The sequence below is a fragment of the Bombina bombina genome, chromosome 8 (assembly GCF_027579735.1).
Source record: "Bombina bombina isolate aBomBom1 chromosome 8, aBomBom1.pri, whole genome shotgun sequence".
NCBI lineage: Eukaryota > Metazoa > Chordata > Amphibia > Anura > Bombinatoridae > Bombina > Bombina bombina.
This window is the reverse complement of record NC_069506.1, coordinates 182623516-182649966: the sequence shown is the minus strand read 5'-3', so window position 1 is coordinate 182649966 and position 26451 is coordinate 182623516. Positions and strand designations below refer to the sequence as shown.

Below are 26451 nucleotides of genomic sequence, written 5' to 3'. Positions count from 1 at the left end.
TTGTGCTATAAGGGGAATACTGGACACTGGGTGTGTAGCAGGATGCAGGAATAGTGCCCCGGCTCTGGCCTGAGAGTGACTTTGACACGCTGACTGCTCCTTGGGGATAAGGCCATACATCAGGCCCAAGTCACACTAGCTTATTACCCTAACAATCTCAACTATCCAGGGACTGGCACAGAACGGGAGAGTCACAGAGAAACACTGAACAGTTAAAGTTGGGACTTTGTACAGGAACTCCCAAAAGGGTGGAAAGCTAAACCAAATAATTGTGAAATTTGTGAACAGTGAATATTGTATTTTTGTGCTTTGTTCATTTACTTTCCTTCTTATTTCTTTATGTTTGTTGTCTTTCTCTTGCTTATTGCCCTAATTGTCTGCTACTAATACAAAGTGTGTTATTTTATGCCAGTACATGGATAGGTTTCTGTCTGGTGGCAGAATGTCGGGCAAAAACAAAAATGTAGGCAAGGGCAGGGGAGCTGCTGACCAACTACAAGAAGCACCTTCTGGTGTGCTGGAGCCCAACACGTGCTCTATAGACACACATGTGGTGGTTCAGCAGCTTTCCTCCATCTTCCTTCCAAAAATAGAGAGTTTGCAGAAAGGGCTGGACCATCTGACAGGGGAAATGAAGCAATTCTCAGTTAGATTTACAGAAATGGAGGATAGAGTGTCAGGGCTAGAGGACACTTCAGTAACTCATGACACCCAGCTAGACGCCTTGTTGAAGCAAAACATAAATTTACACCAGAGGTTAGAGGACCTAGAGAATAGGTCGCGCCGCAATAATCTGCGCATTATAGGTGTACCTGAAAATATTAAGCCTAAAGACCTCATATGCTTTGTGGAAGACACCTTGCCTAGGCTTCTCAAACTGACCCCAGCAATATTTAAGGGTAGTGTGGAACGGGCGCACAGGGTGGGCCCAGAAAGGCAACAAGAGAGGGGAAATACACAGCCCAGGCAGGTCATGGTTAAACTGTTACATTTTCAACTTAAAATAGAGTTACTGCGTGCATACAGAAAAACCTCCCCAGTTTTGTTTGAAGGCACTAGACTCCTGATTTTTCAGGACTACTCCTCTGAGCTTATGAGGAAACGCAAGGAGTTCTCCCCTATCTGCTCAGAGCTAAACAGGAAAGGTAGGAAGGTGTACCTCTTGTATCCAGCTAGACTAAAGCTTTTAACCTCCTCAGGCCCCAAATTCTTTGATTCCCCGAGAGAAGCCACAGAGTATTTGAGAGTCAGCAGGGAGGGAGAGAGAGCAAACTCACCTAGATCACCCCGCTCAGACCCGGGATGAAAAGCAAGAGTGAACACCTAGAGTAATATTACAGCTTACTCCCTAAGGGGGGTTAGCCCTGAACTTGATCACTGGTTTTAAGTGTTACACTGTTATGTATAATTTTACAGATAAGTTTGATTATTATGTTATTTTTTTGTGTATAGTATTGGTTGCATTTAGAATGATAACCCCTCCCTTTAATTATTCTTCAAAAGAAAGATTGTTGGATGGGCTCCCTAACAGAATTAGAATGCCGACCCCGAGCTCAAAACCTCCTTATGGGGTTTCCCAGAGTTTGCTTTTTCTCTGTTTACCAATAGAACAACAGGAATTGCTCCTGCGTCAGCCGCACCCATATGGCTGCTGTTTACCCATCTACGCCTGTAGAATTGGCTGTAAACCATCACCCACTCTTTATATCATAGCTAAACTAATTAAGGACAATTTAAGGGGTGGCACTACAGCTCAATGCTTAGATGTGGCGTACCTGGAACCTTATAGTTTAAATATTTATGATGATATAGATAGGAAAAAAAAACCCCACTCCAAAGAGCTGTATACTCTAATGTACTCGGGTACGGAGTTTCAGATTTCGGGTACACGATGTAGTGAAATGCTAAGGGTAGGGGAAGAAGTTTGGGATACAAACACTGCAAGGGCCCTGGAAGGGGTTAACTCTGAGCCAAACTAACCATGCCTCTGTATTGCACCAATATGTTCAGTTATGCAGCTAAGATTGTTTATCATGTTTTGATTTTATTTTATGTTATACTGGTCACTGGTGATGCGGTCACTCATTCAACTATTAGCCACTGTGAGATTGAACTGTTTGCTCTACACTTTGAAGGGACTGATTCCAAGTTGTTTAGCCTAGGGTTACATTATATTCAGCTTAAGAGTATTTTTTCCCTACTGTTACAACCAAGGGAACAACAGCACCCAATTTTATATCAATCATATTTATTCAACTGTTACATACCCACTTATACCTATAGAATTGTCAGGAACTCATTGCCCAGTTTTCAAATAGATATGCTAGTCAATTATACCTTAAGGAATGGAACACTGAATCAACAGCCGGATGTGGCGTCTCCGGAATACATTAGTGTAAATACTCATGACAGTAGAGATGTGATACAAAATCCCCATTCTAGAGGGTGTTATACCTTATTGGCTCTCAAGGTTGGGTTGTGTGTAACTGAATTGGTTGATGTAGAGCACTTTTTTTTTTGTGTTTATGGGAGAGATGTTTTTTTTTTTTTTTTTTTTTTTCTCTATCCCCCTTCTCCCCGCCCTTTATCCCTCAGACCAGGATATGGAGGAGGTCGGAGAACTAGGGCTATCCCTTGATCACTAAATGACGGTAAGACTTATGTCCTGGAATGTGGGGGGGATTAACTCCCCCACTAAAAGGAGCATGATCCTGACACATTTGAGACGTTTAGGAACGGATATTGCGTTCCTACAGGAGACCCACCTCTCCGAGGAGGAACACGAGAGATTGAAAAGAGATTGGGTGGGTTCGGTGGAATATGTATCACACACTAGAGCTAGCAGGGGCGTAGCAATCTTACTGGGAAAAAGAGGCCAGACTGAGATACTGACTACACACAAGGACCCGGAGGGGCGATACTTGATAGTGCAGGTTAAAATTCACCAAAGAATATTGGTACTCTGCAATATCTACGCACCAAATTGCAAGTCTGCCGCATTTTGGACCAAACTTGTCCAAGACTTGACCCCATATGTAGGCATGGATGTGGTACTGGGGGGGGACTTCAATCTGGCCCCAAACCCTCTATGCGACAGAATGCAAGACCCGGATCGCCCTAGGGCAGGAAAGAGGCCTAATGGCAAGGGAACCTTTGAAAAGAAAGTGTTTTCCAGACTCACTGACTCCTTACAACTAGTAGACATCTGGAGGTTGAGAAACTCGGAGAGCAAGGATTTTACTTGCATATCTAGGGCGACCCCAACACTTTCTCGCATTGACCTCTTTATGATCTCCCCCAACATAATTCCGAAGGTCACTAGAACCAAAATACATAGCGTGGTGATCTCAGATCACGCCCCAGTTGAATTGGAATTCTCGGTGGGCCCTATTGTCACGAACAAGAACACGCTTAGATTTCCGAGTTATCTCTGCACCTCAGATGCCTTCATCAAATATTTGGTCCATGCATGGAACGATTACTACACGGATAATCAGAACCATTTGGATACACCCGAATTGTTTTGGAATACAGCCAAAGCAGTGTTAACGGGAAATATAATTTCCTATGTTGCCACATTACGTAGGAAACTTCAGGCTAAGCTGCAGAGCTTACAGGAGAACTTGACGGGGTCCTACCAGACCTATTGCAGGGATCCCAATCCCTCAACAAAAGACAAATATCTTACTTGTAAAGGGGAATTGGATGCATTTTTGCATCATCAAGCAGTGACACAGCTTCTCAAAACTAACGCCAAGTATTACCGAGGAGGTGACAGATCGGGCAAACTATTGGCCTCCCTGACATCTCAACGGGAAGTGCGCAAGCCTATTGCAGCTCTTAAATACGGCAATAAAACTCATAAATCTCCTCAAGCAATCGTGGATGTCCTGGCTAAATACTTCACTGATGTATATTCTTCTCAGAGGGTTCCTTCCGAGGAGTTTATCTCTTCCTTCTGGGAGGGCCTAGACTTACCGCAGATTAGTCAGGAACACTTAGAGGCTTTAAATGCAGCAATCTCTCCTGAGGAGATACTGAAAACAATCTCCTCTTTATCTAATGGTAAAGCGGCAGGCCCAGACGGGCTGCCCATAGAATTTTACAAAACACTGAAAACTCAAGTCACCCCTACTCTGACTAAATTGTATAACTCATACTACAAAGAGTTGACTCCCCCTTCAAAGTTATTTACCATGGCGCATGTATCCTTGATACCAAAACCTGGAAAAAACCCGGAACTACCTGAATCTTATCGCCCCATTTCCCTTCTCGACTCCGACTACAAGATTTTGATGAAAATCTTGACGGACCGGCTAAAATTTATTCTTGCAGAGATCATACACCCCGATCAGACTGGGTTCATGTGCAATAGATCCTCAGTAACCAATGTCAGGCGTGTTTTACATGCGATTGCACATTTCAAGGGTGGGTCGATAACGGAGAGAACACAGGATAAATCAGAGGCCTTCCTGCTGTCACTTGACGCAGAGAAGGCCTTTGACAGAGTGGTATGGAGCCACCTGTTCGACTCATTACGGCGCTTTGGCTTCTCAGGCTCCTTTTTGAGATTTATCTGCAATGTCTATGAGACTCCCTGGATTCATGTCATGGCAAATGGTCTGTTTTCTCCTCGCATTGTCTTACAGAGAGGTACTCGTCAGGGATGTCCCCTCTCTCCCCTCCTCTTCAATCTTGCTTTGGAGCCTCTGGCTATCAAACTGCGATCTGTATTTCCCGGCATCGCCATAGGCGAAGCAAACCTGCATTTGGCTATTTATGCGGATGATATGCTTCTGTTTGTAGAGCACCCGGCAAAACATATTCCGAAAATTTTAGCAACAATAGAGGCCTTTGGATCTTTTTCGGGGTACCGAATAAATGAAGGCAAGTCAGAGATTTTATGGTTACGAAAGCATCCTGTGCAGACTACTGCCTACCCATTTAAAGATGCCACCCCCAATATGACCTATCTGGGGATACGTTTATCGACAGACATTGACACCTTATATCATAATAACTTCTCCCGGGTTTGTAAGGACATCCAACAAACGCTAGAAGGATGGAAACGGCTACCTGTTTCCCTATCGGGACGAGTGGGCCTGATCAAGATGGTGATTCTGCCACGAATTTTATACCCCATCCTGATGTTACCCTTCCTATTAACAAAGCAGGACTTGGCTCTACAGGGAGTGCAGAATTATTAGGCAAGTTGTATTTTTGAGGATTAATTTTATTATTGAACAACAACCATGTTCTCAATGAACCCAAAAAACTCATTAATATCAAAGCTGAATAGTTTTGGAAGTAGTTTTTAGTTTGTTTTTAGTTATAGCTATTTTAGGGGGATATCTGTGTGTGCAGGTGACTATTACTGTGCATAATTATTAGGCAACTTAACAAAAAACAAATATATACCCATTTCAATTATTTATTTTTACCAGTGAAACCAATATAACATCTCAACATTCACAAATATACATTTCTGACATTCAAAAACAAAACAAAAACAAATCAGTGACCAATATAGCCACCTTTCTTTGCAAGGACACTCAAAAGCCTGCCATCCATGGATTCTGTCAGTGTTTTGATCTGTTCACCATCAACATTGCGTGCAGCAGCAACCACAGCCTCCCAGACACTGTTCAGAGAGGTGTACTGTTTTCCCTCCTTGTAAATCTCACATTTGATGATGGACCACAGGTTCTCAATGGGGTTCAGATCAGGTGAACAAGGAGGCCATGTCATTAGATTTTCTTCTTTTATACCCTTTCTTGCCAGCCACGCTGTGGAGTACTTGGACGCGTGTGATGGAGCATTGTCCTGCATGAAAATTATGTTTTTCTTGAAGGATGCAGACTTCTTCCTGTACCACTGCTTGAAGAAGGTGTCTTCCAGAAACTGGCAGTAGGACTGGGAGTTGAGCTTGACTCCATCCTCAACCCGAAAAGGCCCCACAAGCTCATCTTTGATGATACCAGCCCAAACCAGTACTCCACCTCCACCTTGCTGGCGTCTGAGTCGGACTGGAGCTCTCTGCCCTTTACCAATCCAGCCACGGGCCCATCCATCTGGCCCATCAAGACTCACTCTCATTTCATCAGTCCATAAAACCTTAGAAAAATCAGTCTTGAGATATTTCTTGGCCCAGTCTTGACGTTTCAGCTTGTGTGTCTTGTTCAGTGGTGGTCGTCTTTCAGCCTTTCTTACCTTGGCCATGTCTCTGAGTATTGCACACCTTGTGCTTTTGGGCACTCCAGTGATGTTGCAGCTCTGAAATATGGCCAAACTGGTGGCAAGTGGCATCTTGGCAGCTGCACGCTTGGCTTTTCTCAGTTCATGGGCAGTTATTTTGCGCCTTGGTTTTTCCACACGCTTCTTGCGACCCTGTTGACTATTTTGAATGAAACGCTTGATTGTTCGATGATCACGCTTCAGAAGCTTTGCAATTTTAAGAGTGCTGCATCCCTCTGCAAGATATCTCACTATTTTTGACTTTTCTGAGCCTGTCAAGTCCTTCTTTTGACCCATTTTGCCAAAGGAAAGGAAGTTGCCTAATAATTATGCACACCTGATATAGGGTGTTGATGTCATTAGACCACACCCCTTCTCATTACAGAGATGCACATCACCTAATATGCTTAATTGGTAGTAGGCTTTCGAGCCTATACAGCTTGGAGTAAGACAACATGCATAAAGAGGATGATGTGGTCAAAATACTCATTTGCCTAATAATTCTGCACTCCCTGTATATACTAAAGCCGTCACGAGTTTTCTTTGGAAAGGGGGTAAACCAAGAATAGCCATTGCAAAATTATACGCATCCCCGTCTCAGGGAGGACTGGGACTACCCAACCTTAGACTATATAATTGGGCGGCCTTGGACCGCCTAGTGTTAGATTGGCAACTGAACACTTGTCATTTTTATGACACTGCACTAGAGGATTCTGCCACAGGTGACCATAGTCTAACCTACCTATCACATGCTCAACTCAGCAAGATCCCACTGGAAATAAAAGGCAACTTTCTTTATAAAGACACGCTAAAGGCCTGGCAGCTAACGCTGCGCCATATAGACCGGACCTATATGTCATCCAGAATGATCCCGCTGAGGCGGAATGCTGACTTCCCTCCAGGGATAGACACCTCTCCCTTTGCGTTATGGGAGGCGGTGGGCCTGCGCTCGGTGGGAGACTCCTTGGATCTGAATACAAAGAGCATCAAATCGTTTACCGACCTACAGAACCAATTTCAAATACCTAAAACTCATTTCTATGCCTATTTACAGATGAGGCACTATGTCAATCAATTAATCACCATGGACCCACACTTTTGGGAACCCCATGCTCTCAACCCCTCCGTGGTCTCCTTTAGGTTAGGCAGATTTACAATCTCAGGTATATACAAATTATTAATTGGGAAGACCGAAACTAAAAATTTAGAGACACTAGTAAACATATGGAGTACAGATATAGATGAAGAAGATTTAACAACGGTGATTCAGGGCAGCTTAGAAACAGTACGAAGGGCGACACTGTCTATGACGTTTAGAGAATCACAGGTCAGAATGTTGCATAGGGACTATCTGACGCCTCGCAGACTAACCAAATGGCACACTGACATAGCAAATGAATGCAGCAAGTGCAGATTCGGTGACCCCGACTTCCTTCACTATTTTTTTAAATGCCCCCGAGTGAGACAGTTCTGGGGCAGGGTGGTCTTCTGGATAAACAATACCTTAGCAGTCAGAACTGATATTGGAATCAAACAAATATGCTTTCTCGACTGGGAAGAACTAAGGCCCAGGCTGAGGCCGCTACTCACTACAATAATTCTGGTGGCTAGGAAAGTCATTCTGAAAGTATGGACCCTGACAGAGGCTCCATCGTTCATAGTGTTCAAACGATGCATACACCATCAGCTAATGGTAGAACAGCTAGACACCAAAATGGACACGAACAGACGACTCAGACATTTTCTGAATAAATGGCGGGAATACATTAGCACGTTGAATATTGATCAGCAAAAGCAGATTCTGCAGCCATTTGCTCAAACTGAGCTTATGCTGACTGCTTCATTGAGAGGGGAGTGGGGATTCCTGTACCAGTAAGAGGGCGGAGGGCGGCGGAGATCCCTTTTTTTTTTTTTTTTTTTTTCTCTCTCATCCTCACCACGTATATTACATACAGTTCTTGCAATAAAGCACAATGGCTATTGAGAAACTGAAGACTAAGAAGTGACTAGTTCTTGCACTGTTTTGTTTTGTTTCATTATGTTTATTAAAAAGTAAAATGAGGAGAAAAGAAGGGAAAGAAAATGCTAAAGGCAATGTCATAGTGAATTATCATTGACGACTGTAAATTATATTGGATCATTACTTTCATATTGTCTGAACTGTATCTTGTATGTCATGTTATCTATTCTCCTCAATAAAAATATATTTAAAAAAAAAAAATTGCATGTCCTATCTGAATCAGGAAAGTTTAATTTTGACTTTACTGTCCCTTTAATTAGTAATATGAATTCATAATGTGTGCCTGTATACAGGTTCTTGAACAATAAATACATTTTACAAACATACAGCTAGATTACAAGTTTTGAGTACCATAGGGAAATTAAGATCGCTACAAAAGTGGCGGTATTTAACCTCCCTATAGCGCTGCTATTACAGGTTTTGCAAAACCCGGCTTATGCGGTCGATATGGTTGCGTTGAGCTCCATACCTCACCCAAATACAAGCAGTGTTTTGACGTGCTCGTGCACGATTTCCCCATAGACATCAATGGGGAGAGTCAGCTAAAAAAAAGCCTAACACCTGCAATCGCGGAAACAAAAGCACCGTAACGCAGCCCCATTGATGTCTAAGGGAAAAGAAAAAGTTACTTTTAAACCTAACACCCTAACATAAAAACCACGTCTAAACACCCCTAATCTGCTGCCCCAACATCGCCGCCACCGTCATTAACTAGGTAGACTAGTTAGTAAATAGTTATTAACTATTTACTAGCTACCTAGTTAAAATAAATACAAATTTACCTGTAAAATAAAACCTAACCTGCCTTACACTAGAACCTAACATTACAATAAAATAAAATAAAATAAATTAATAAAATACAATTATCTAAATTACAAAATAAAGTAAACACTAAATTACACAAAATAAAAAATGAAATTATCAAAAATAAAAAAGAATTACTCCTAATCTAATAGCCCTATCAAAATAAAAAAGCCTTAAAAGGGCCCTTTGCGGGGCATTGCCCCAAAGAAATCAGCTCTTTTACCGGTAAAAAAAAATACAAACACCCCCCAACGATACACTTACAGTTTTCAAAGACCGGACATCCATCCTCATCCAGGCAGCAGAAGTCTTCTTCCAAGCAGGCAGAAGTCCTCATCGAAGCCGGCAGAAGTCTTCATCCAGGCGGCATCTTCTATCTTCATCCATCCGGCGTGGAGCGGGTCCATCTTCAAGACATCCGGTGCAGAGCATCTTCTTCTTCCGATCGCTGCTGTAGAATGAAGTTTCCCTTTAAGTAACGTCATCCAAGATGGCGTCCCTTACATTCTGATTGGCTGATAGAATTCTATCAGCCAATAGGAATTAAAGGTGAAAAATTCCTATTGGCTGTTGCAATCAGTCAATAGGATTGAGCTTTCATCCTATTGGCTGATCCAATTAGCCAATAGGATTTAGCTTGAATTCTATTGGCTATATTATTAGAATTCTATCAGCCAATCGGAATGTAAGGGACGCCATCTTGGATGACATCACTTAAAGGAAAACTTCATTCAACAGCAGCGATCGGAAGAAGAGGATACTCCGCGCCGGATGTCTTGAAGATGGACCCGCTCCGTGCCGGATGGATGAAGATAGAAGATGCCGTCTGGATGAAGACTTCTGCCGGCTTCGATGAGGACTTCTGTCCACTTGGATGAAGACTTCTGATGCCTAGATGAGGATGGATGTCCAGTCTTTGAAAACTGTAAGTGGATCGTCGGGGGTTAGTGCTAGGTTTTTTTAAAGGGTTTATTGGGTGGGTTTTATTTTTTAGCTTAGGGTTTGGGCAATGTAAAAGAGCTAAATGCCCTGTTAAGGGCAATGCCCATCCAAATGCCCTTTTCAGGGCAATGGTTAGCTTAGGTTTATTTAGATTGGTTTTTATTTGGGGGGTTTGGTTGGGTGGGTGGTGGGTTTTACTGTTGGGGGGTGTTTGTATTACAGGTAAAAGAGCTGATTTCTTTGAACAATGCCCCGCAAAAGGCCCTTTTAAGGGCCATTGGCAGTTTAGTGTAGACTACGTTTTTTTTTTTATTTTGGGTGGGCTTTTTTATTTTGATAGGGCTATTAGATTAGGAATAATTCATTTTTATATTTTATCATTTCATTTTTTATTTTGTGTAATTTAGTGTTTATTTTTTGTAATTTAGATAATTGTATTTTATTAATTTAATTTATTTTATTGTAATGTTAGGTTTTAGTGTAAGGCAGGTTAGGTTTTATTTTACAGCCAAATTTATATTTATTTTAATAATATAGTTAATAACAAACAAATAACAAACAAATTACCTGTGAAATAAAAATAAAACCTAAGCTAGCTACAATGTAACTATTAGTTAAATTGCATCTGTCTTATGTTTTATTTTAAAGGTATGTATTTAGTTTTAAATAAGAATTATTTAGGTAATAATTGTAAGGTTTATTTAGATTTATTTTAATTATATTTAAGTTAGGGGGTTTTAGGGATAGACTTAGGCTTAGGGTTATGTTAGGGTTAGGTTTAAAGGTTAATATATTTATGTAGTGATGTGGGAGGCCAGAGGTTTAGGGGTTAATAGTTTATTTTATTATATTTCGTTGTGGGGGGCTTACGGTTTAGTGGTTAATAGGTTTATTATAGCAACGGTGTTGGCGGATGGCAGATTAGGGGTTAATGATATTTAAATAGTGTTTTTGCGATGCAGGAGGGCGGCGGTTTAGGGTTAATAGGTTTATTATAGTGGCGATGATCTCGGGGAGCGGCGGAATAGAAGTTAATACATTTTTTAAGTGGCGGCGATGTCTGGAGCAGCATATTAGGGGTTAATATTTTTATTTTTGTATTTGTGATGCAGGAGGGCCTCGGTTTAGGGGTTAATAGGTAGTTTATGGGTGTTAATTTACTTTTTAACACTTTAGTTATGATTTTTATGGTAGAGCTTTGTAACGTAAAACTCATAACTACTGACTTTAGATGGGGGTATGAATCTTTTTGGCTTCACAGCAAAACTTGTAATACCGGCGCTAAGAAAAACAACTTTTTTAAAAGTGCGATACTGACATTGCGTGACAGCCAAAAAGGTGTGCGGTACACCTATTCTGACAAGACTTGTAATAGCGGCATTAGGGAAAAAGCATTGTTATGAAGCATAATGCTGCTTTTTCACTCATAACGCCAAACTCGTAATCTATCTGATAGTGCTAAGGTTATTCCCAGCCTCCCTGTAGTCATGGGTGCAGCTATATTGAAATCTAGCTTCCCAGTGCTGATATGTTTGCACATGTGTGACAGTGAGATAGATCGCTGTGCCATGGAGCTCAATAAGCAATAAGTAAACTATGTTTAATACAAGTGGTATTAAACCAAGCCACCACTACTGATCTGGAACTGGCTAAATGAGTGGTGGAGACTTTTCAGAAATTGAGATGATTTAAAGTGCTCTGCATGGAGCTTATTGAGTACTGCAAGGAGGAGCACTAATGTTTACTGAGCTGGTTCTTCTGTGAGCCTGTGAATGGAGGGTTAACTAACCCCGTGGTACCAGTTAGGGGAAAGTGGAACATTTGATTAGTTTGGGAACATTGTCTCTGGAGTGTGATTGTATGGACAAAGTGCTTGGTGGACTGATTTTATATAATAACTTGGTGTTATCTGTAATGCTTCATACAGGTCTAGAAGGACTGTGCTCTACAGTTGTTAGCAGAAAATTACTTTTATGTATTTAGTATTTGTATTGTGCAAGTGCTCTGGAATAGGATTGAAATATTTCTATAAAATTATTGTGCAGCTTGGGTCATGCATTATTTTGTATTGATATAATACATGCTCTTTTTATATATATACATTGATTGGAGTAGCCGTGTTAGTCCAGAGATTTAGATATCAAAATAACAAGAGTATTGCATTGAGCAATGATACTTTTTTATTGGACTAACTATACATTTTTAAGATGACACCCCTCTTCCCCTTGCATTCAGACCTGTGTAACACTTTGTTTTTTTTAGCCTGTGTTTTAAGATATAATCTGTAAATTCCATCAAATTGGTCAGTATTGCTTCAGACTTGAAAAAGGAAGACACTCTTCCAAAAGCTTGTCATCTTATAAATGTATAGTTAGTCCAATAAAAAAGTATCATTGCTCAATGCAATACTCTTGTTATTTTGATATCTATATATATATATATACTATATATATATATATATATATATAACATACAAGAGAAATATCGAAAGAAATTCAGCGCTGCAAATACATAGGATGTAAATATAAATGATACTATGTCAAATATATATGATAGATGTCTCTTAGGTGTGGTAGACAAATGTCCTGTATTTCACACAGGTTGTACGTAAACTGATTTAGGACAAAGTCAGGTGGATATATAGGTTCAAGTATTATTTTGCAAATGAGCAATAATAGTTAATAGAAGTCAATAATAAAACTGCAACAATGGTACTGGGGGACAAGTAGTATACCCTTACCAGAGGGTACCTCAATCATATGAGGTAATGTCAGCGCATCTGGTTTAATTCTCTCCGGTCTGTCTTGGATTTCCTTCCTGTGTAAGAAGAGATCCTGGTCTTTTATTTTGTGCCGACTTGTGTATAGTGCTTTCAACCGTGGAACTTCCTGGTCCTTGGTATCGCTGGCTTGGTGTCTCCTCGCAGTATGGTAGTTCAATCTGGATCTTGGCTCTCACCGTATTGGATGGGATATAGCAAAGAAAGAGAAAGAGTACATAGTGTGATACTGTATAAATAAAAATTTATTACATTCAAGGCAGGAATAGGAAATGCACTCACATTAATCAACCTCAATCAATATGAGGTAAGTAAGGGTGTGTAGATATATTTTTATACACCTTACGCAGGTGTTACTGTAGGCAGGTATCTCTTTGTGATTGTGAGGTTGCTGCATAAACACCGATGGTAAACTGTTTCAAATGGTGTCCTGATGTGTCCCAAAAAAGTACCTATAAAGTTCACTTGGTAGTAGTTTCACTTCACTATGTGAAGACCATAAACAGTGAAAAAATAATAATATAGGATACTTGGTGGATATGGGGCCTGCTGCTGGTAAGATTAAAGCAGCTGCAGTCTCAGCTATACCATAAAAAGTCTGTATGGAAACAAGGAATCTATATGCGATACAAACAGATGATGTATTTAGAAAGGTAACTAGAAATGTTAACCAGAAATGATAAGAGGTGTCAGTGCCTGCTATGGTCTGATAGTTAAGGCAACTGTGCTGTCAGGACGTTTCTGAATGAGTGATATATAGGCAAATAATAATATAGGTAGGTGTATGCCGCTTTGGTAGCCTGATATGTGGCTTGATGCGTAAAGCAAACGCTGTATAAAGCTGAGTGTGTGCGTGTATAGGTAAAAACAAGGAGCAAGGTATTATGTTTCCAGATGGTGGTGTATATGTTGCAAAGGTAAAGCACTCAAACGTGCCGCTGGTGACGGTCAGGTGGACAAGCCTGATAGGTATCGTCAGAGATCGCTGTGGATGACTTGTTCAAATGTCAGCCGCTTCGGAAAAAGAGCAAAGCCCCACTCAAAGAATGAAATCCTTACGCTTTTCGAAGCGTGGAAAATGCTTCTTCGTCAGAGGAAGTAGTGGCTTGCTTACAGAAGTGGCTATGATTTAAAGGGCTTTGAGTGGGCGTCTTAGTTCCATAGACGTTATACGTCATAACGTTTGCGGCTGCGATTTGACAGAGTATACGCGTGTTACCTTGGAAACGGTTTTTGTGTATATTATTATTTCCAACACCTTCTATGTTTGAACTTTATTAAAGGATAGTAGTATGTTGTGCGGCTTAGTTAAAAAGGGAAGGAATTATCTCCTAGGACTGAATTTAGCCTATACTTATAAAAAAAATTGGTAAGGAATTCTAAAAGCACTTGCTGTGTGTGTTCCTGAAAGGGACTAACTCATATTTGTTCAAGCAAATGTGATTGATACGTGTAACTGTGTTAGTAAATCTTTTGGCTTACTATAGTTACTTATTTTTAAAATAAATTCTAGTGGTCAGCTGCCAGATTTGTGTTAGATCAAATATATTATTTTTCTCCACTTGCGAGTGCCTGTGCTATAAGAGTTGGAGGAATGTTCTATCGGTTCTATATGAACAGATTCTTGCTTGTAAGTAAAAGCTGAGGATTAGTATGTCTAGCAATTGGGTAGAAGGGGACAAGGGAAATTTAGACATATGGAGAGTGTATAATATATTATATTAAATTCCCCTAGAGGCTCTAGAGTAGTAATAATAAAAAATAATGACTCAATAAATTAGATGAATACTTAAATAAATACATACAGCCTAGGGAACCGGTAAAATAAAAAAGGGAAAAAATACAATCTGGATGTGACAACCAACTGGATATGAACAGCTAAGAATACTAATGAATGGATGTTCATTTGGAGTTGGAAAAAAAAGGGGATTCTAAGTGTTGAAGTATTACTGGTTAAAGAAAAGCTGCTAAGTCTATATCTTCATTCATGCCCCTTGGGGTCATGGTGCCCATGTAGTGTATCCAGTATGATTCTCTTTGTCTCAGCTTTTGAAATCTATCCCCTCCTCTGGCTGGGGCCAGAACATGTTCAAGGATAGCGCCTTTTAGAAGTGCAGGTTTTTTTTTATGGAAATGCTTGAAATGTCTGGATAGGCTATGATCTTTATAGCCTTCTTCAATGTTATTCAGATGCTCCAATAGACGAGTTTTATAAGTCCTTTTGGTGCGTCCGATATATTGAAGTTTACACGGGCATTCCAGTAGATATACCACATAACTGGTTTTACAGTTGGTGAGTCTGTTGATGTTGCATTTTTTGTGTGGAAATGTATGAGACTGTACCAATTTGGTGGGTTTTTTGGAGTCATATGCGTGTTCACATCCCTTGCAATTCAAGCGGTTACATTTGAAGAAACCTTTGCTTTTTACTGTTAGCCAATTCTCTCCAGATTTCTTTTTGATTTGGCTAGGGGCCAGCATTTGTTTAAAATTTAGATTTTTTCTAAAGATTATTTTTGGTGCTGGGCCTATGGCGTTCTTCAATAGTTTGTCCTGCTGTAATATTGGCCAAAACTTCCTTAGGATCTTTTTAATTTCTGGAGCCGCTTCATTATATGTTGTAATCAGGGAGATCTTTTGTGATTTGTTAGTGCTGTTTTTTGTTTGGCCTTGTAACAAGTTTTTTCTTTCTAACTGTCTCACTTTTTTTTGTGAGTTTTCAATTAGTTTTTTTGTATATTTCTTTTCAATAAATTTGGTTTTATATATATATATACAAACAAATTGACAGGGGTGGTGGCACTCAAATGTAGGTTTTGGTGAACTACACCAGAAGTAAATGTGCAAGCAGTCACAGAAATATTATAAATATACACCATAAAAAGATAGGGTTAATGAAAACATTAAACAAACTCCAAAGTGTGACACAGGCTGCACCAAAAACAACATACTTTATTTTACAGCTCAAAATAGGCTCAGTGGAATGTCTCTTTTACAGAGTACAATTGTGTAGCTGATACATAAATGAGGAATACACTTGCAAAAACAAAAATTGCCTGAACAGACATCTGTTAAATTATATATACTCTATACATAACATAAATTGTATTTGGCATATCTAAATATTGGACAACCAATACATACACATTGAATCAAACAAACAGTATATGATATTGTATACTTGGAGCACATAAGTGCCGTAGCACCCCCCTACTTGAAATGTCCCAAATGTAGACATATGCATAAATTTGAATATTAGTAAGTATAAGGAGCACTTAGTGCAGTGGCACGCTCCAGATCTATTCACGAAGATATAAACAGACAGTTCCAGTGCAGCACAGAGTAAGCATCAAATTACAACTATTCCGGTAATGGGGCAAAGTTACCCTGAAAAACTCCTTTCTTGCGGTCTTTCTCAGGACCCTATGTCCGGACCATGTAATTACCACTGGTACTGTGCCTTTACTTTTGACAATTGTGATCCATCACAGCTGCAATTCAGCTCATCTCCTGCATCCACTTGCAAGCACTTGTTCCTACTCGCCTAACGTATATACATCGCATGGAGGCCTGGTTCACCTCAAACCATCAGCTCACAGGTGAGTTTCAAATGCAGAATTGAAGACACGTTTCGCCCCTCCCCTCAATGGGCCATCTTTGGGGCTTCGTTAAAAGCCCCAAAGTAAAAGAAATTCCCCTGAGAAATGTCCTTGACGTGGTCGCGTTTCACTATACGCTTCCTCAGAGGGTTGAGGAAGCATATAGTGAAACGCGACCGCGTCAGGGGCATTTCTCTTACTTTTTAATTGCACTCATGTGTTGAAAAACAAAACTATATAATACATTTAGCTTAAAATATTGCTGCTAAAAAATCATTGTTCTGGAAAGAAAAAATAGGGGGGAAGGATGGGAAGGGTATAACAATATCTATGGTATGAATACTCTACCCCAATATAGGGGACACAGGGCATTGATCCCAATTAGAGATTTTTCTTAAAAGTATTGTTACCTTATTCTTCCTGCATACTATCCTTCTGGTACGATTGTAGCGCTCAGCAACATTGTATAAAGTATAACAAGTTTTTCTCCACGGAGTTGTGTTTTTAATTTTCTATCTGGCACGCTACAATAAGTTAATTTGTTTATTATTATTGAGGTTGTCATTTTATGTAAATTAAAAGTAAAAGTTAAATTTTACGTGTGTTTATTAATTTTCTGTGCTGGTAAGAGCATATTTTTTTCCCTATTTTCTTTGAGAGGGTTCCTTTTGAATACATTTAATATTACATGCTCAAAGCGCACTCCTGACTGCTTACCTCTTCACCTAACTAATAAGCAAGGTCAGCCGGTAGACAATTTTTTTTTCTCCTTTTTTGTTTTTGTAGTATCTCCTTTTTCTCTTGTTAGGTGTATCCAGTCCACAGATCATCTATTACTTGTGGGATATTCTCCTTCCCAACAGGAAGTTGCAAGAGGATCACCCACAGCAGAGCTGCTATATAGCTCCTCCCCTAACTGCCATACCCAGTCATTCTCTTGCAAGCTCTCAACATAGCTGGAGGTAGTAAGAGGAAAGTGGTAAAATATAGTTAGTTTTTTCTTCAATCAAAAGTTTATTGTTTTTAAATGGTACCGGAGTTGTACTATTTTATCTCAGGCAGCATTTAGAAGAAGAATCTGCCTGTGTTTTTCTATGATCTTAGCAGAAGTAACTAAGATCCACTGCTGTTCTCACATATGTCTGAGGAGTGAGGTAACTTCAGAGGGAGAATGGCGTGCAGGGTATCCTGCAGTAAGGTATTTGCAGTTAAGTTTTTCTAGGGATGGAATTTGCTAGAAAATGCTGCTGATACCGGATTAATGTAAGTTAAAGCCTAAATACAGTGATTTAATAGCGACTAGTATCAGGTTTGCTATCAGAGGTATATACTCTGATTAATGTGCAATATAAAACGTTTGCTGGCATGTTTAATCGTTTTTATATATGCTTTGGTGATAAAACTTATTGGGGCCTAGTTTTTTCCACATGGCTGGCTTTATTTTTGCCTAGAAACAGTTTCCTGAGGCTTTCCACTGTTATAGTATAAAAGTTACAGTTGGTGCAGTTAAAATTACAAACTGTGACATTCAGCTTCCCTCAGCAGTCCCCTGCATGCTATAGGACATCTCTGAAGGGCTCAAAAGTAGGAGCTGTGGCAGTTGTTATGACTGTTTAAAAAACATATTTTTCGTTTTGTTAATCTGTTTTTTGTATTAAGGGGTTAATCATCCATTTGCAAGTGGGTGCAATGCTCTGCTAACTTGTTACATACACTGTAAAAATTTCGTTAGTTTAACTGTCTTTTTTCACTGTTATTTAAAATTTTGGCAAAATTTGTTTCTCTTAAAGGCACAGTAACGTTTTTTTATATTGCTTGTTAACTTGATTTAAAGTGTTTTCCAAGCTTGCTAGTCTCATTGCTAGTCTTTATAAACATGTCTGACATAGAGGAAACTCCTTGTTCATTATGTTTAAAAGCCATGGTGGAACCCCATAGGAGAATGTGTACTAAATGTATTGATTTCACTTTAAACAATAAAGATCAGCTGTTAACTTTAAAAGAATTATCACCAGAGGATTCTGACAAGGGGGAAGTTATGCCGACTAACTCTCCCCACGTGTCGGACCCTTTGACTCCCGCTCAAGGGACTCCCGCTAAAATGGCGCCAAGTACATCAAAGACGCCCATAGCGATTACTTTGCAGGACATGGCGGCAATCATGGATAATACCCTGTCAGCGGTAGTAGCCAGACTGCCTGAATTCAGAGGAAAGCGCGATAGCTCTGGGGTTAGACTTAATACAGAGCACGCAGATGTTTTAAGGCCCATGTCTGATACTGCGTCACAATATGCAGAAGCTGAGGAAGAGCTTCAGTCTGTGGGTGACGTTTCTGACTCGGGGAAACCTGATTCATATATGTCTACTTTTAAATGTAAGCTTGAGAACCTCCGGGTGTTGCTTGGAGAGGTTTTAGTTGCTCTGAATGACTGTGACACAATTGCAGTGCCAGAGAAATTGTGTAGACTGGATAAATACTACGCGGTGCCGGTGTGTACTGACGTTTTTCCAATACCTAAAAGGTTTTCAGAAATTATTACTAAGGAGTGGGACAGACCCGGTGTGCCGTTTCCCCCCCCTCCTATTTTTAGAAAAATGTTTCCAATAGACGCCACCACACGGGACTTATGGCAGACAGTCCCTAAGGTGGAGGGAGCAGCTTCTACTTAGCAAAGCGTACCACTATCCCTGTCGAGGACAGTTGTGCTTTTTCAGATCCAATGGATAAAAAATTAGAAGGTTACCTTAAGAAAATGTTTATTCAACAAGGTTTTATCCTGCAGCCCCTTGCATGCATTGCTCCTGTCACTGCTGCCTCGGCGTTCTGGTTTGAGTCTCTGGAAGAGGCCTTTCAGACAGCTACTCCATTGACTGAAAAACTTGACAAGCTTAGAACACTTAAGCTAGCTAATTCTTTTGTTTCTGATGCCATTGTTCATTTGACTAAACTAACGGCTAAGAATTCTGGATTCGCCATCCAGGCGCGTAGGGCGCTATGGCTTAAATCTTGGTCAGCTGACGTGACTTCAAAGTCTAAATTACTTAACATACCCTTCAAGGGGCAGACCCTATTCGGGCCTGGTTTGAAGGAAATTATTGCTGACATTACTGGAGGTAAGGGTCATACCCTTCCTCAGGACAGGGCCAAATCAAGGGCCAAACAGTCTAATTTTCGTGCCTTTTCGAAACTTCAAGGCAGGTGCAGCATCAACTTCCTCTGCTACAAAACAAGAGGGAACTTTTGTGCAATCCAAGCCGGTCTGGAAATCTAACCAGGCCTGGAGCAAAGGCAAGCAGGCCAGAAAGCCTGCTGCTGCCTCTAAGACAGCATGAAGGAACGGCCCCCTATCCGGCAACGGATCTAGTAGGGGGCAGACTTTCTCTCTTCGCCCAGGCATGGGCAAGAGATGTTCAGGATCCCTGGGCGTTGGAGATCATATCTCAGGGATATCTTCTGGACTTCAAAGCTTCCCCCCACAAGGGAGATTTCACCTTTCGAGATTATCTGTAAACCAGATAAAGAAAGAGGCATTCTTACGCTGTGTGCAAGACCTCCTAATAATGGGAGTGATCCATCCAGTTCCACAGATGGAACAAGGACAGGGATTTTATTCAAATCTGTTTGTGGTTCCCAAAAAAGAGGGAATCTTCAGACCAATTGTGGATCTAAAGATCTTAAACAAATTCCTCAGAGTTCCATCATTCAAAATGGAAACTATTCGGACAATCCTACCTATGATCCAGGAGGGTCAGTACATGACCACAATGGATTTGAAGGATGCTTACCTTCACATACCGATTCACAAAGATCATCATCGGTTCCTAAGGTTTGCCTTTCTAGACAGGCATTACCAGTTTGTGGCTCTTCCCTTCAGGTTAGCTACAGCCCCAAGAATTTTTACAAAGGTTCTGGGGTCTCTTCTGGCGGTCCTAAGACCACGGGGCATAGCAGTGGCCCCTTATCTAGACAACATCCTGATACAGGCATCAAACTTCCATATTGCCAAATCTCATACGGACATAGTGTTGGCATTTCTGAGGTTGCGTGGGTGGAAAGTGAACGAGGGAAAGAGTTCTCTATCACCCCTCACAAGGGTTTCCTTCCTAGGAACTCTGATAGATTCTGTAGAAATGAAAATTTACCTGATGGAGTCCTGGTTATCAAAGCTTCTAAATTCCTGCCGTGTTCTTCACTACATTCCGCGCCCTTCGGTGGCTCAGTGCATGGAAGTGATCGGCTTAATGGTAGCGGCGATGGACATAGTGCCATTTGCACGCCTACATCTCAGACCGCTGCAATTATGCATGCTCAGTCAGTGGAATGGGGAGATTCACTTCTCGGGTGGCTATCTCGGGTCCATCTGTCCAAAGGTATGACCTTTCGCAGGCCAGATTGGACAATTGTAACAACAGATGCCAGCCTTCTAGGTTGGGGTGCAGTCTGGAATTCCTTGAAGGCTCAGGGATCGTGGACTCAGGAGGAGAAACTCCTCCCAATAAATATTCTGGAGTTAAGAGCAATATTCAATGCTCTTCTAGCTTGGCCTCAGTTAGCAACCCTGAGGTTCATCAGATTTCAGTCGGACAACATCACGACTGTGGCTTACATCAACCATCAAGGGGGGACCAGGAGCTCCCTAGCGATGATAGAAGTCTCCAAGATAATTCACTGGGCAGAGACTCACTCTTGCCATCTATCAGCGATCCATATCCCAGGTGTAGAGAACTGGGAGGCGGATTTTCTAAGTCGTCAGACTTTTCATCCGGGGGAGTGGGAACTCCATCCGGAGGTGTTTGCTCAATTGGTTCATCGTTGGGGCACACCAGAATTGGATCTCATGGCGTCTCGCCAGAACGCCAAGCTTCCTTGTTACGGATCCAGGTCCAGGGACCCAGAAGCGATGCTGATAGATGCTCTAGCAGCACCGTGGTTCTTCAACCTGGCTTATGTGTTTCCACCGTTTCCTCTGCTCCCTCGACTGATTGCCAAAATCAAACAGGAGAGAGCATCGGTGATCTTAATCGCGCCTACGTGGCCATGCAGGACCTGGTATGCAGACCTGGTGGACATGTCATCCTTTCCACCTTGGCCTTTGCCTCTGAGACAAGACCTTCTACTACAAGGTCCTTTCAATCATCCAAATCTAATTTCTCTGAGACTGACTGCCTGGAGATTGAACGCTTGATTTTATCAAGGCGTGACTTCTCCGAGTCAGTCATTGATACCTTAATACAGGCACGAAAGCCTGTGACCAGGAAAATCTACCATAAGATATGGCGCAAATATCTTCATTGGTGTGAATCCAAGAATTACTCATGGAGTAAGGTTAGGGTTCCTAGTATATTGTCCTTTCTCCAAGAGGGTTTGGATAAAGGATTATCAGCTAGTTTTTTAAAGGAACAGATTTCTGCTCTGTCTATACTTTTGCACAAGCGTCTGGCAGAGGTTCCAGACGTCCAGGCATTTTGTCAGGCTTTGGTTAGAATTAAGCCTGTGTTTAAACCTGTTGCTCCTCCATGGAGCTTAAACTTGGTTCTTAAGGTTCTTCAAGGAGTTCCGTTTGAACCCCTTCATTCCATTGATATCAAACTTTTATCTTGGAAAGTTCTGTTTTTGATGGCTATTTCCTCGGCTCGTAGAGTCTCTGAGTTATCAGCTTTACAATGTGATTCTCCTTATCTGATTTTCCATACAGATAAAGTAGTTCTGCGTACAAAACCTGGGTTTTTACCTAAGGTAGTTTCCAACAAGAATATCAATCAAGAGATTGTTGTTCCATCATTGTGTCCTAATCCTTGTGTCTTTTACATAATTTGGACGTAGTCCGTGTTTTAAAGTTTTACTTACATGCGACTAAAGATTTTCGTCAAACATCTTCCCTGTTTGTTGTTTACTCTGGACAGAGGAGAGGACAAAAGGCTTCGGCAACCTCTCTTTCTTTTTGGCTTCGGAGCGTAATACGCTTAGCCTATGAGACTGCTGGACAGCAGCCCCCTGAAAGGATTACAGCTCATTCTACTAGAGCTGTGGCTTCCATCTGGGCCTTTAAAAATGAGGCTTCTGTTGAACAGATTTGCAAAGCGGCGACTTGGTCTTCGCTTCATACCTTTTCAAAATTTTACAAATTTGATACTTTTGCTTCTTCGGAGGCTATTTTTGGGAGAAAGGTTCTACAGGCAGTGGTACCTGCCTTGTCCCTCCCTTCATCCGTGTACTTTAGCTTTGGTATTGGTATCCCACAAGTAATGGATGATCCGTGGACTGGATACACCTAACAAGAGAAAACATAATTTATGCTTACCTGATAAATTTATTTCTCTTGTGGTGTATCCAGTCCACGGCCCACCATGTCCTTTTAAGGCAGGTCTAAATTTTAAACTACAGTCACCATTGCACCCTATGGTTTCTCCTTTCTCGGCTAGTTTCGGTCGAATGACTGGATATGGCAGTTAGGGGAGGAGCTATATAGCAGCTCTGCTGTGGGTGATCCTCTTGCAACTTCCTGTTGGGAAGGAGAATATCCCACAAGTAATGGATGATCCGTGGACTGGATACACCACAAGAGAAATAAATTTATCAGGTAAGCATAAATTATGTTTTTTTTTGTTTTAGGTTCTGAAAATAGCTGGGTATACCAACAACTAGCATTTAAGGATAATAGTGTGGTATGTGCTATCTACATGTATTGGAACAGGTTTGTCAGCATTTAGATCGAGGTTGTCAACTAATGTTTTTATAATTAGCAAGGATTACCACTGCGAGACAGCGGTTATTTGGAGTTTGAGGAGAGTCTCTTTAGGGTATACTAGTTCAGATAAGTGGGCTAACAAAAGTGCTAAACATATATGAGAATGCAATGAAGAATGGAGAAATGAGCCGAGTAGGACTATATTTGTCATGATGTTAATATATGCTGGAGAATACACATATTGTAACTATAAAACATAAAAATAATATATCATGTTTATAGAGATCGGTAATGTCAAGTTAGCAAAACTGAGTGATTTGCTCATTATAAATGAATATGAATTAAAATTAACACTGACTTTGTAACCCAAAACAAGTTTTTAGCACATCTGACTAACCAATTAGATTGTGAGGAAGCATATAATAGCTTCACAGGTGGAGGTGGCTAACTGTCTATGATTAAAAATGTCAGAGCCGAAACGCGTAAGCCAAGACAAGCCTTATTAACTATATATTTTTTAATAAATTTACTTTTTTAGCAGCTCCGGTATTGTTTTGTTCTGTTAAAGTGACTGCCTATTGTATTTCTGATAAATGCTAAAAATTGTGAGAATTCCTTCTTTTCAACATTAATCAAAAAATGGTACACATGTCTACTAAATATCTTGTTTTTATAAACATTACAGAATATGCAGCTCTTGTTTAAATTAATTGATTGTTTACACCTTAGGAGGAAAAATTAGACATTCATGGTTGTTTTCTCAATTGTTCACAAAAGTGTAGAGTATTGTATCTGTTAACTTTGCATATTACCCTATATTTTTGTGTAGAGTATTATTTCCTGAGTTATGAGGCTGCTTGTATGTTTTTGGATATAAAACAGCTCTACATTTTGATGGACAATATGAGTATTCTTTCTTGTAGTTTTACTTCTGTGCAGTTAATGCAACAAAATGATAGTGCATGGGTGTTCTGCACTATCAATGGGTTAATCACTGGTGTCAGCATGTTACTTGGTATTGATTTAACCTCTAGAATATCTGTGTACATTTTGGCATTGGAGTCACGAGTGGGTACAAGTGCACTGCCCCCACCCCCCTCCAACATAATGTCTGCCTATGTGCCCTCAAATTTGTGATCATCACTTGGTTTTCCCACCACCTCCCTGTACATGATTCCCCAGCTCATCCCAGCCCCCACACACAGACTGCCTTTCTGTCACGTGTTATTTTGTGGATATGATATGGTCATTTTGCCAACCTTTTGATATTATGCATTTCTTTTTATTCTACTTTTTCCTCTATTTTTTATTCATTGATACAGTTAAAGATATACCCTTTAAATGGTAATCCTAATAAATGAATATGTTTAAACTACTAGTCTGAATCTAACGTGCCCATACAATATTATTATCATTGCTGGCCTTTTGAATAAAATACTAATTAATATTTAATCTGTCCTGTAAATAATAACTCCTCTATACAGGCACTAAACACACTGTAATTTATGTGAGATCATGCAGCAGAATATCAGAATAATTATACCTTTATATTTTTGACTTGCAGAGTATTTGGGTTTGCCATAGTTGCCACGTCAACATTAAACATGCTGATACCATCTGCTGCCAGAGTACACTTCGGTTGTGTGATCTTTGTCAGAATACTCCAGGGACTGGTGGAGGTAAAATTTGGAGTTTACATTCATATATATAATTAATTCATTTCACTTGATAAGTTAGTTTAAGCTTAAAATGATCCTCAATATGAAATTAATAAGTTAAGCTTCACGCTCTTCCAAAATTAATATAAGTAATCTAAATTGAATGTAATGAATAATAAAAAAAATCCTCTTCTGTGATAAAATCTAAAACTACTACCTATACAAGTTTGCAAACTGTAAATAAACTTAAAATATGTTGTTTCCCAAATTGCTAAATAAAATATACTGTCTATAAGGGGATATTTAAAGGAGTATGAAACCCACATTTTTTTCTTTTGTGATTCAGATAGGGCAACTTTCTAATTTGCTCCTATTATCAAAAGTTCTTCATTCTCTTTGTATCTTTATCTGAAAAAAAGCAGGAGTGTTAGCTTAGGAGCCAGCTCATTTTTGAACCAAAAATGGGCTGGCTCCTAAGCTTACATTCCTGTTTTTCAAATAAAGATACCAAAAGAACGAAGAAAAATTGATAATAGGAGTAAAATAGAAAGTTGCTTAAAATTGCATGCTCTAGCTGAATCATGAAAGAAACAATATGGGTTTCATATCCATTTAACAGCAAATCACAGTTATTTTAATTTCTATAATTGTTTAAAATGTCTGGGAAAATATATTCTACAATGTTTTATTGGTTGTGAAAGTAATATTTATTGCAAATATGTCTATGGAAAAATAGGCTTTAAATTAAACCCTTTATTATTTAAAAAGAACTGATTATTTTTTCATTCAGCAGTCTAATTGATTAATACCACATGATTATTTTTTTCTTAGGGTGTAACGTATCCAGCATGTCATGGGATTTGGAGCAAGTGGGCACCACCTCTTGAGCGTAGTAGGCTGGCCACAACTGCATTCTGTGGTAAATTAATTTCTATGTACAGTATTGTGCATTCTTCTGTTATTAACCAATTGGTAACAAACTAGAGAATGTGTGTATCTTCCTTCTATCACCAAACCTTATAGTTTATATTCATCAGCTCTCCATTATAACCTTTCTCCTATTATTCAGTGGTAATGCATTCTCTCTTAATTTCTACAACCCATGCTTTCTATGATCATTCATTATTTATTGGATTTATGATGCCATTACATTTCAGCATAATAAATGTATTCTTTAATCCAAGAGTGTGATAGATTTGAGACTGTAAATAAATAAATAAGTAGGATTTGTGACTGTCAAATTTACCATCTGGTTTCAGTTCAATTTTAATAGAATAGTGAGGAGTCTACTGCCATATCATTTAAATGTGTACATATTTATTTTTTTTTAACAATAGGTAGATAGTAGAAAAATTCAAAATTTAAAATGAATTTTGATACATTCGTTCGTTCAAATCGAATTTCGAATGTTTATATAACATTCTAATATTCTATTTTTGAATTTTCATTTTCAAATTTTTCAATAAAATTCGAAAATATTCGTTCAAATAATAGAATGTTTAGCTATGTATTCATTCAATTTCGAAATGTAATATTCGAATTCGAATGTGACATTCGAATTTGAATGTGACATTTAAATTTGAACTAGTATTTCTAGTCTACAACTCTGTTTAATAAATGTAATATTCGAATTCGAATGCTACATTCGAATTCGAATGTCACATTCGAATTTGAAATAGTATTTATAATCTAATACTGTGTTTTAAAAGTGATATTCGATTTGAA

The 26451-nt window shown here is 39.7% G+C and overlaps 1 protein-coding gene across 1 annotated transcript in view; it reads left to right on the top strand.

Annotated features, from left to right (window-relative positions):
- The window catches only part of SLC17A7 (solute carrier family 17 member 7), a 140651-nt gene that overhangs the window by 50928 nt on the left and 63272 nt on the right, over positions 1–26451 (top strand). The window contains exons 5-6 of the mRNA XM_053691050.1: positions 24633–24747; positions 25558–25645. Coding sequence (XP_053547025.1) covers positions 24633–24747; positions 25558–25645 — 203 coding nt within the window. The remainder of the gene's footprint in view (positions 1–24632; positions 24748–25557; positions 25646–26451) is intronic.